This window comes from Pantherophis guttatus, chromosome 10 (assembly GCF_059756535.1).
Source record: "Pantherophis guttatus breed Tessera chromosome 10, ASM5975653v1, whole genome shotgun sequence".
In the NCBI taxonomy this organism is placed as follows: domain Eukaryota; kingdom Metazoa; phylum Chordata; class Lepidosauria; order Squamata; family Colubridae; genus Pantherophis; species Pantherophis guttatus.
Genome location: NC_142072.1, coordinates 24,806,858 through 24,819,407, shown reverse-complemented (window position 1 = coordinate 24,819,407; position 12,550 = coordinate 24,806,858). Strand labels below are relative to the sequence as shown.

The following is a 12,550-nucleotide window of genomic DNA, read 5'->3' as shown; positions in this document are numbered from 1 at the left end:
ATGGTTTTGAGTTTGGTTGCTGCTGCGCAGGCAGCCAAAAAGCTAGGAAGCAGCAAGAGGAGGAACGGCTCCATAAATCAACCCCCCACCCCCACCCCATGATGGGAAAAAAAGGTTTTCTACATGTGAGAATGTCTGGAAGAGATGGAGGCTATCGGTTGAGGTACTTTCTGCTGCTGTGCCAGAGACACCGTGTTGTGGTCTGCCAACAGCCTGTGGAGCTGGCAGCAGAGTCGGACAGTGAGGAGGCTGGGGAGGACAAGGGGCCAGTCCTGGAGTCTGGGAAAGGCCCGGATGAGGGCTCTGCATTGGAGGCAGAGATGGAGCCAGGGCCATCTGGGAGCGATGCGCAGACTGCGGAACCTCCAGAGGCAGATAGCAGAGAGGCAGAGGAACAGGAGGAGCCTGTTCCTAGTGCACGCATGCGAAGAGCTGCCAGAAGGCAAGAGCAGCTAAAGCAAAAGGGACGACTCGGAAGTAAGGCCAGGAGATTATTGGCCCCTCCCAGAAGGCTTAAAAGAGCAGCAATGGCTCTTGGGATCTTTGTAGGAAAGCAACATTGCTACATTTGTTTCTTGTCAGCATCTCTTGCTTCTGAATTTTTGCCAAGAAAAGCCTTTGGCAGGGTGTCAAAGAAGACAAAGATTGGTGAGAAGGCCGAAGGACTGTTTATGAAGAATTTGTTTTGGACTTAATTTGGACTAAGCTGAGAATAAAGTAATTCTCAGCTGGTCTAATAAAATATGTTTGTTTAGGACTGATTTAATTTTAATTTAATTTAATTTCCAATTTATATACCGCCCTTCTCCCTGAGGACTCAGGGCGGTGTACAGCCAAGATAAAAAACATAGAATACAAATATTAAAACATTTAAAAATATATATAAATTTTGGCCCAAAAGTTAAAAAATTGTGCCTGGTAATAACTACTTGGGCCTAGGTCACAACACACCAGCCCTAAAATTGCTCCTCTGCTTATGAAAGGAGAGAACATGGAAGGAGAGGAACCATTTCCACCACAGCACCAGGTGCCTTGGAATACGCTCTGTGGCTTTATCCTATATTGATCTCTTTCATTTATAGCAAAAAAGTAACCCAGGCTCATGATCAACCTGGCAACTTAATGTAGATTGGTTCGCGTTTCCCATAGCTAATTATGGTTGCAAAAGTTGGACCATGAAATAGCTAGACAGGAGGAAAATCGACTCACTCAAGCTGTGATGATGAAGAAGGCGCCTGTGCATTCCTTGGGCAGCAAAGTTGACACACAAACAAGTGCTGGAGGATATAAAACCAGACCTATTGCCCGAAGGCAAAATCACAAAATTCCACCTTACTTGTTTCGGTCATGTCATGCAAACATACACACTGGAAAAAGCAGTTATGCTCAGCATGGTCCATGGTGAAAGGAAACGAGGCTGCCAAAACACACCATCAAAGCCGACACCAGCCAGAAAGTAAAACAACTGAAATAAGCCACACAAGATCAGAAAATGTGGTGAGAGTTGGTCCATAGAATTGCTGAGAATTGGGCATGATTGAATGGATAAGATCATTTATTGATTTATTGATTCGTTTGATTTTTATTATAATTATCTCCCTCCATCCAAAGCAGGACTAGAATTCTTTGTTTCCTGGTGATTGACCCAAGCCAGCCATCCAGTTTTCATTCCTAAAGCAGGACTAGAACTCACAGTCACCTCATTTCTAGACCAGCACCTTAACCACTAGATAATTCTCATCATCATGGTCCATACCCTCCTCCAACTGATGAAGAACAATTCAAACCAGTACCATCCTTTAAAAAAGGATTTTTAAGAGACAGAAGGATCAGAAATAAGAGTTGTTCATCTTTGCCTGCACTTGGAAACTAAGCAGGATCAGATCTTATTTACAAAGATGTGGAAAGTCAGAAAAATATTGACAGTGATAGTGATAATCTCCTTCTCGCCCAGTTGCATCCATAAAGTCAGCAGGAAATTATTGATGTCAGAAGAGACATTTGGTGAACTCAGAAGAGGTTTGGGTTTATTAAAGATAGTAATGATAATTGTAGTGATTAGATAGTAAATCTAATGGTATGTTGGAATGATCTTGGGAGATGGGAGGGTGAAGAGATGCTGCCTGGGGATATTTGATATCTTATCTGAATAGCCAGATAAGAGAAGGCATAGCCTGCAGCTGCATAATGGGTGGAGAAAGAAATTCAGGAGAAATACCCCCTTCCAAGTTCTTAGACTGTAAAGATGATGGTAGGAGGTTTGTATTTTAAGACTTGCAAGATTCTGTTAACGTGGTCTTACAGTAAAGTAGAATTAACTCATCTGGTTGTGTTTCATGTCTAGTTTACCTGGGAAGGCTGACATCAATCTCCACCCATTATGTAGCTGTGAGCTTTGCCCTCTCTTATCTGACCATTGCCTAAGCAGCATCTTCCCCCCGCCCTCCACCAATCTCCCAAGATCATTTCCACATATCATTGCATATTAGTAAAAATGCATTTCATTAAAGCAGGCAGAAGCAGCAGACGATGCATTCAATAACATGTTTTATTATTCATGAAGTCGGTGCCTGACATATTGTGATCCATCGGTGAAAGGCCAAAGAGAAAAGGCAGTTAAACTGGCTGCCAGGGACAGGGAGTCCCATTGATTTAGAGGCAGCCTTTGATGAAAGCCCTTGCTCTTATTCCAATGAAACCAACTCTGCCATAATAGGACGTAGAGTAGGGCTTACCCATTAGAAATTAAGGTTTGAGCTAAAAATTAATAGTTAAGTGTTGTACCTTATGATGAACATATCTTTTCTTTTATGTACACTGAGAGCATATGCACCAAAGACAAATTCCTTGTGTGTCCAATCACACTTGGCCAATAAAGTATTCTATTCTATTCTATTCTATTCTATTCTATTCTATTCTATTCTATTCTATTCTATTCTATTCTATTCTATTCTATTCTATTCTATTCTATTCTATTCTAAAAGGGAAGAGGCAGTTCTGAAGGCATTGTAGACCCTAATCTATTTGCAGCTAAGACCAGGGGTGAAATGCTCCCGGTTCAGACCGGATCGCCTGATCCGGTAGCGATGGCAGTGGGTGGTTTGGAGAACCGGTAGCAAAAATCCCTGCGTGCCCCCCCCCCAATGCCCAGCAGAGCTGCAGGATCATCAGAGGGTTTTTTTTTTTTAACTTTTCAAAGCATTTTTTCTACAACTTCTTCCGAAGAAAAAATGCTTTTAAAAGTAAAAAAAAAAGCCTCTGATGATCGCGTGGCTCAGCTGGGATCATCAGAGGCTTTTCAAAGCATTTTTTTCTGCAACCTCTTGGCCAAAGAGGTGGTAAAAAAAAAATGCTTTGAAAAGTCTCTGATGATCCCAGCTGAGTTGCCTGATCGGCAGAGGCTTTTCAAAGCATTAGAAAAAATGCTTTGAAAAGTTAAAAAAAAAAAATTGGCGATGCCCACCCAGTCACATTACCCACCACCACCACCAAGCCACACCCACAGAACTGTAGTAACAAATTTTACTTTTCACCCCTGGCTAAGACCCTTAGGTGGGCCTCACCGCCATCTCTATAAAACCCAGCAAAAAAAACCAGATGGGGATCTGACAAGATAAGCACCTTTTTGCAAGACCTCTGAAAGTATGTTTGTATGTACGGTGCATGGCACATCCTGTGAAAGTCTCCCGCAATGCCCTATTGTGGGTCTAGGACAATTGCAGTGGCCAGGTTGCCACAACCATGGCCAATTCACCATGGCAAGATGGCCACAGGGAGTTGGCCATGGCAAATTGTTCCATTACACCCCTTCTTTGCAAAGAACTGCTGATCTTATTAGATCTGCCAACATACAGGTAAATTTCAACTCAATTCCATAAGTGAGAGCAGGATTTCTGTTGCTAAGTGAGTGGCACCCAATTTTATAACCTTTTTGCCACTCTTGTGATTGCACGATCATTGCAGTTGTTAAGTGACTCATGCAATCATGAAGTGAATCTGGCTTCTCCCATTGATTTTGCTTGTCAGAAGACAGCCTGGAAAATCGCAAATGGTGAGTGCACATCCACGGGTTGTTGCAACCGTTGTAAATACTGTATATACCAGGTTCCAAGTGCTTGAATTTTGATTATTTGACTGCAGATGCTGCAACGATTTTAAGTGTGAGGACTGGTTGTAAGTCACTTTTTTCAATGCTGTTGTAGCTTCAAATGGGCACTAAAGGAATGTGACCTTGTGATACTTGTATCCTAGGGGTGGGTTCTACTTACCTTTACTATCAGTTCGCAGCGGGGCCGCATGTGTGCACTTGCTTCGCTCATGCACGTGTGCTCTTCTGCGCATGCACAGAAGTGTTTTGATGATGTTGGGGTTGGTGGGTGGAGCCTCCCGCCGGTTTTACTACCGGTTCTATAGACCTGGTGCAAATCGGGGGCAACCCACCACTGTTGTATCCCCAAAGATTTAAGTGTTCTTGGTAGCATAGAGAGGAACAGGGCAACCTTACTGGATATATATTGTACATTCTCACCAATAGATGTTACAAGCCCATCAACTTTCTTGTTATGTTTAGGACCAATTGTAGTTTTCTAAGGATTTTCACAGTTAACTCCACGTAGGTAAAGATACAATTTACTGGCTCCTTTATAAACACATTTCTATGGTTCTCTTAGCAAAAATACATTTTCATTTTCCTCCAGCTTTTAAAAAACTTTTTAAGTAATTTACATTCCTGGAACAGAGAGAGAGAAAGAGGGAGGGAGGGAGGGAGGGAGAGAGAACAAACAATAATAAAGATAGAAAATAAGAAATAGCAATACAAGAAAGAATCTGAAAAACAAACGAAGTACACAATTGTGCCTGCCACCCTTCTTCCTATCGAGGACTTATCATCTTGAAACTTTCCTGCTGCTTTTTCATCTCATTTTTAATCCCCCAATCGCCAAATCATCTGTTTGTTCTTCTCTTCTTTCAGCAAAAAAAGTCCAGATAAGGCTTCCTGTCTTAAAAGAAAAAAAAAGTATTGTTTTTGCTCTGATCAAACTGGCCACCTTCGCCATTTCTGCAAATTCAGTTAATTTTATCATCCAATCTTCCACTGTAGACATTTTCTGATTTTTGCATACAGTAAGCTTGCAAATTCCTGGAACTTCACTGCCTCTCCATCCAGAGGTGGTTCAGGACCAGTGGTGGGTTTCAAAATTTTTTACTACCGGTTCTGTGGGTGTGGCTTGGTGGGCATGGCAGGGGAAGGATACTGTAAAATCTCCGTTCCCTCCCCACTCCAGGGGAAGGTTACTGCAAAATCCCCATTTCCTCCCGATCAGCTGGGACTTGGGAGGCAGAGAATAGATGGGGGTGGGGCCAGTCAGAATTTTTACTACCGGTTCTCCAACTGGTCAGAACCTGCTGAAACCCACCTCTGTTCAGGACCAACACTGCTTGGCTCTTTGGGGATCAGCCATGACCAGAGAGGTACAAAGCTCCAATCCAGATGTTACTGAGGCATTCAACATAGACATGAATGGCTTCTTTTTCTTCCACGCCGCAGAGGGAAAAAAATTGTACCTTTCCCACAGAGGTTCTCCTGCAAACATCTGGCTGGCAGTTGTGGTCGGAAAAGAGAACCATTTTGGTTCAATCCCACAAAATTGCACTTCCGTTGTGAGTCTGACGGGCATTCTTTAAATCAAGGAAAAGGACCATTTCAAGAGTTAAAGCAAACCTTTTCCTGAGATTTCTAGCTGACTCAGTGCAGCCAGCAAGCAGCATTTGCAAAAGTAGCTGCCTCAGGACCTGGTTTTCTTTGGGCAGTCAAAGGTTAGTTAATTTATTCTTTCTTTCTTTTTTTGAGGGGTGGGGGTGGGCAAAGAGAGGCCGAGGTATGCTACTATAGCTCTGCAAAATATTTGAGCCAACCTTTTGTCAGTATGGATAGGTGGGCTGTGATTTCTTAGTGGAAACGATGAATTATCAACCCTTTGAGGTTGACCAGGTCTGAAAACAGAAACCACATGAATTACTGGAACTGGGCTTTACAGGTAGTCCTTGACTTACGACAACAATTGAGTCCAAATTTTTTTGTTGCTAAGTGAGACAAAATTTGAATTTTGAATAGAATAATAATAGAATAATATAATATAATATAATATAATATAATATAATATAATATAATATAATATAATATAAGAATAGAATAGAATAGAATAGAATAGAATAGAATAGAATAGAATAGAATAGAATAGAATAGAATAGAATAGAATTTTTATTGGCCAAGTGTGATTGGACACACAAGGAATTTGTCTTGGTGCATATTATAGTCATATAATGGTGCATCCATTATAGTCATAACTCAAGAACTATCTTGAGTTCTCCACTATAGTCTATGAGGATTCTCAATCATCCAGGCCATGGTTGTCCAAAAAGCCACTGAAGAAGCTGCTTGGATGAGAAGTGAAATGTTATCAAAGAAACCAAGGAAGTCCAATTGTCCTTTGAAAAAAAACCACATTTGACTCTACTATAAGAATACATGCTAGACGTGTGCAGAGCAGTAATTTTATGATTATATCCAGAACGTTCATGCTCGTGCAAATTAAGCTACATCTGATCCTAACTGCCAGACGCGTTGGTGGGACTCCCATCCAGTTCCATGCTGAGTGACACTTAATGCAGTTACTGCTCTCTGGGACTTACTGACTATGCCTTCCACACAATTAGACCCCAAAAGAGCCCTCAGTAACATTTGGCAGGGCCTTCTGCGTTCATCTTCTCAGCAGCCAATTTTCCACGGGTGCCTTTTCAGCCTCAAAAGCACCAGATCACTTTCAGGTCTAAACTTCTCCTCTGTCTTGCTGATGGTTTAAATAAATAAATAAATAAATAACTTTATTGTCATTGTACGGGTATCCACAGTATACCCATACAACAAAATTCACTTAACACCCAAAGACCAGGTCCCACACACATAACAATCCCCAAACACACTCCTATCCACCACAAATTCCCCACCCCTAAACCACCCAAACATCCACCCAACAGACCAAGTAATGCTGTCCAATGGCTCACTGATGGTGGCCCCTTAGTTCATTGTTGAGTGCAAATATAGCTCTGGGATTAAAAACTATTTGCTTCCTGTTGTGACCAAGGCCCAAGTAGTGATTACCAAACACAATTCAGTCCTCAACAAACTTAGTTTATTAAAACAGCTGAGAATTAATTCATTCTCAGCTTAGTCCAAAACTAAATTCTTAATAACCAGTCCATCGGCCTTATCACCAAACTTTGATGTCTTTGGCAACCTGCCAAAGGCTTTTCTTGGCAAAACCCCCACAAAGTTCAAGAGATGCTGACAAGAAGCATGGGAATCAACATTGCTTTTATACAAAGAACCCAATGGTTTTTATACAAAGAACCCAATGGCTCATTGCTGCTATTTGAAGCCTTCTGCAAATCATCTTCTGGCCTTACTCCTGAGTTGTCCTTTTTTCTTTGTATGCGTGTATTAGGAACAGGCTTCCCCTGTTCCTCTGCCTCACTGATGTCTGACTCTGGAGGCTCTGGAGGCAGCACATAACTCCCAGATGGCCTTGGCCCCATCTCTGCCTCTGACACAGAGCCCTCGTCCAGGCCTTCCCCTGACTCCAGGACTGGCCCATGTTCCTCCCCAGCCTCCTCACTGCCCAACTCAGTTGCCAGCTCCGCAGGCTGCTGGCAGACCACAACACTTCCCTAGAGGACTCTCTGGTTGCCAAGAGCACCTGCCATGGGTTGTGAATCCTCGACCTCCCTGTAAGGCATCCACACAACTGTCCTTCTCCCTTTTGATTTCTATCAAAAGGAGAAACTGCAGGAGGACCAGACAGACCAGACAGTGTTGAAATGTCAGACTGAGTAATACTTGAATACCTATCCTTGAATACTGCTCACCTGCCTGGAACCCTCACTGTATTTCAGACATCAATACAATAGAGTGGGTCCAGAGATATTTTACTAGAAGAGTACTCAACTCCTCTGCTCGAAATAAAATTCCCTATCCCACCAAGCTTGAAATTTTAGGTCTGGATAGCCTCGAGCTATGCCGTCTACGTTCCGACCTAATCTTAGTACACAAGATTATCTACCATAACATCCTTCCTGTTAATGAGTACTTTAATTTCATCCATAATAACAAGAATCTATCAATAGATTCAAACTCAATGTAATTCTCTCTAATCTTGATTGTAGGAAATATGACTTCTGCAATAGAGTAGTAAATGTCTGGAACACTCTACCTGATCCTGTTGTTAGTTTCTCTAATCCCCATACCATTTACCTTAAACTGTCTACCGTGGACCTTTCACATTTCTTAAGAGGTCCCTAAGGGGGCGTGCATAAGCGCACCAGTGTGCCTACCGTCCCTGTCCTACTGTCCCCATTTATATGTACTCATTCTATGTGTTTATGGTTATGTTTTGCTTATTTATATCCTTTTATTTGTGCCAAATTTTTTCCATGTGTCCATGTCTATGTCTGTACTGTTACTTTTTTCCTTGTACATGTTGACAAATAATAGATAAATACAAGAGGTCAAGATGAACAACAAAGGGTTTCATCTTAAATCATCCCAACTGATACCTCTCTAAACTCTCCATCTAAGACACAAGGACCAACAGCTGACTTTGAGGTGCAGAGTGTCCTCTGGGGGGCATGGATGCTAGAGCAGAGAATCAGTCGTCTTCCTTCCCAGATTTTCTTGCTGGATTTGGCAGCAAAATTGAACGTCTGCATCCAAACAACTACTGTCCCCTTCCTGCAGGTCAATGAACACATGAAGCTGCCAGAAGTTTCCTTTCTGCTAAATCAATCAACCAACCACAAATTTCCCAGAAATGAAATAAAAAGGGGTGGGGTTTTTTTCCCCACTCTGATTTCCTCTGTTATCAACCCCCTGCAGTTTTTGGAATTAGCCTAAAAGAGAGACAGTTTACTGTCAGTTTACTGACAGTTTACTGGCCAAGACTATGCCTTGGCCACCATAGTAAACTGTCAGTTTACTGACAGTTTACTATGGTGGCCAAGGCATAGTCTCCCTCTCTCAGGGAGACCAGGACTTCTAGTCTGTCTTAGGCACAAAGGCAGCTGAGTGACCTTTGCCCAGTCACTCTTTCTTAGCCTTCAGAAGTAGCCTTCAATAACAAGCCATTTCTGAAAATCCTCGTCAACAAAACCTGCAAGAACTTGTCCAGGCAATCTCTGAAAAGGAGACACAATTGAACAGGAAAAAAACTCTGCAAATGTTATTCAATTTTTATTTCCTATTTCCCAAAGGTCTCCTGTGAGTTCATATGAGCCAGTGGTGTGATGCAATTGCTAAAAAGGCAAATATGATTTGGGAGAGCATTCACAGAAGCATAGGGTCAAAGTTTTGGGAAGTAACCTTTCTCATCTACTCTATCCTGATCAGACTTCATTCAGAGTATTGTGCTCAGATCTAGGCACCATCATTCAAAAAGGAAAGCGACCAACTGGATCAAATTCAGAGAAAGGCACAGAAGGATGTGAAGGATCTGGAATCTAAACTCATGAAGAAGAGTTAAAGGACTTTCATCTGTTTAGCTCATAGAAGAGATGAACGACAGGAGATACAGTAGTGGGTTTCAAATTTCTGAAGGGTCATCACACAGAAAAAGGAGCAGATTGATAATCTGTTGCCCTAGAGAGCAAAACAAGGATTAAAAATACAAGGAAAGAGGTCCAGGCAAGAAATCTGGAGGAATATCTCACCGTATGAGCTATCAGTCTCTGAAATGGGCAGACCAAACAGACCTTCACAAGAGGTCTTCTTACAGAGGCTGGTCATCTGTTAAGCCCTGCACTATACCAGGGGATAGAACAAAAAACCCCTTCCCTTTCAAATCTGTGGTTCTTTGGAATCCATATAACAGAATAGCAGAGTTGAAAGGGACTCCGAAGGTCTTCTAATCCAATTCCTTGCTCAAGCAGGAGACCCCATACCATTACAGACAAATGGCTGTCCAATCTCTTCTTAAAAACTTCCAGTGATGAAGCTCCCATAACTTCTGGACGCAAGTCGTTCCACTGATCAATTGTTCTAACTGTCAGGAAATTTCTCCTTCGTTCTTTCTATGTTGGTTCTCACCTTGATACATTTTCATCTGTTACTTCCTTCCCTGCCTTCAAGTGCTTTGAAAATAGTTTGCCCCCCCCTCACCTTCTTTGTGGCAGGCTCTTAGATATTGGAAGACTCCTAGTCCTTCTCCTCATTTGACTACATATTCCCAGTTCCTGCAACCATTATATGTTGCCAGAGGTGGGTTTCAGCAGGTTCTGACCAGTTCTAGAGAACCGGTAGCGGAAAGTTTGAATAGTTCAGAGAACTGGTAGTAAAAATTCTGACTGGCCCCACCCCCATCTTAGGATCTTGCATATCTGATGACTTTTCTGTTTGTCACTCTTCACTCTCAAAGATTTAACCCCAGTGGTCGTATCACTCCTGAAACCCAGCATGTAGAATTTACCCCCAGGTCTCTTTCCGTTGCCAGGATCTCCAGAAAGCACGAGATTCTCTTTTCTGTCTTAAAATTCTGAGAATCCCTTCCGGGAAGCAGCTCCTTTGCCCAACAATCTTTGATAGGGATAAATAAGGTGTTCCCAAACTCTTCAGTTCATTGACCCCTTCCATGAAGTTTCAGAGTGTTCATTGATTCCCCCAAACATACAGTATATGAAAATAATTTGATAAATACTATTTTAATCACACCATGAATAACAACAGGTAATAGATACTAACAATGATTTCATAAGAATAGGTAATATTTAAAATGTGAAAAATATAAGATTTAACATATTTCTTTTACTAAACAGTTGATATCATTCGTAGGAAGGATGAAGCTGATGAGTGTCAAACGGGCTGGTGATACCTCACTTGAGAATGGTGATTGTTTAATCCCACGTCACCTCACTTTTCCATATTCAATCTATTCCCATTGACCTCCAGCCTTCCCCAGCCATTTATTGACCCCTTTGATAGTCTCAAGGACTTTTGGGTGGCAATATTGACCATTTTGGGGGACCCTGGGATGAACCAACCATATTCCTATCTCCTTCTTCTTAATGGACTTGCACTTTCATTTTGTAGTTTACCTTGCTTGACTCAGCCTTCCATCCTTCTGTGGTCAGTAAAATGAGGATCCAGATTGTTAGGGGCAATATACTGACTCTGTAATCTGTTTAGAGAGGGCTGTAAAACAATGTGAAGTGATATATAAGTCTAAGTGCTATTGCTATTACCTCTGCTTTTCTTCCATCCTTCCCTTGGAGGAAACAAGAAGGAAGTCCTCTCCATCTTCTTAAAGCCAGCTCTTAGGTTTGAAGTTCCTCGCTAAGTTACATGGTCCTTTACAAATCTCATATTTTATCTGTTGTAAATGCTTGTTTCTCCCACTCTGGCAGTTGGTTTGCTCCTGGGTGTCTCCATCAGATGCATTCATATTGTTTTTTTTCCTCCCCAGGCTACCTTGGGTCCTCCTGGTTTGAAGGTATGTCTCTCCTTTTTCTCGATCATCTCAGCTGCTTGAGGCACCTGAATCCCACCGTTCTCCTAGTTTCTTTTTCTGTCCCTTGCAGAAACCTGACCACCACCCCCAAAATTGATATTACTCGTGGTGGCATAGTGGTTAGAATGCAGCATTGCAGGCTAATTCTGTTGACTGCAGCAGCTCGATCCTAACCAGCTCAAGGTTGACTCAGCCTTCTGTCAATCTGTGATCGGTAAAACGAGGACCCAGATTGTTGGGGGCAATATGAGGGGGATGGCTTGAGTTAAATTTTAAATTGATTTTAAATTGGGTTGTTTTAATTTACGGCCAAAATATTTAATTATTTTAAACTGTTTTTAAATTTTGTATGTTCTGTTTTTTACTTTGGCTGTTCACCGCCCTGAGTCCTATTTGGAGAAGGGCGGTATAGAAATGGAAACAAATAAATAAACAAACAAATAAATAAATAAATAAATAAATAAATAAATAAATAAATATGCTGACTCTGTAATCTGCTTAGAGAGGGCTGTAAAGCACTATGAAGTGGTATACAGATCTAAGTGCTTTTGCTATTGCTATTTTCCATTTTCTTTTCTGATTATCTCTGATTAGATTTTTTTTTTTTTTGCGAAATATATAACTTCCACTACATCAAACAGTTCCAGAATCTTTGCAGACTGGTTCCAAAATCAATAATGTTTCCCAAGAGTTTAAATAGATTAAAATGCTTTCTCTGGCTTTAATAAACCCATTGTATCACCATTATTGCTAATCTTGCAGATCTTACAGGCAGCCATACATAATTTAACGATACTTTAATTTTGTGTATTTACAGTAATTTCAAGAGGGGAGTAGATTGTGTGTCCTAGTCACTAATGCTATTTGATGTACCCATAAACATTGTTGCTGCCATTGTTAGAACATCTGCTAAGTGTGCAGTCAATTTTCAGAGCAACAACTCACACCAGCATGAGTCTCTGTATTGGATGAGTATTTCCTCCCGCCATTGTATC

At 41.5% G+C, this 12,550-nt stretch overlaps 1 protein-coding gene across 8 annotated transcripts in view; it reads left to right on the top strand.

The window, feature by feature from the left end:
- COL16A1 (collagen type XVI alpha 1 chain) overlaps window positions 1-12,550 on the top strand; it is a 292,947-nt gene that overhangs the window by 136,172 nt on the left and 144,225 nt on the right. For all 8 annotated transcript variants that reach the window (XM_087876808.1, XM_087876807.1, XM_087876811.1 and 5 more), the window contains exon 11: window positions 11,511-11,537. In XM_087876808.1, the coding sequence (XP_087732934.1) occupies window positions 11,511-11,537 (27 nt within the window). The remainder of the gene's footprint in view (window positions 1-11,510; window positions 11,538-12,550) is intronic.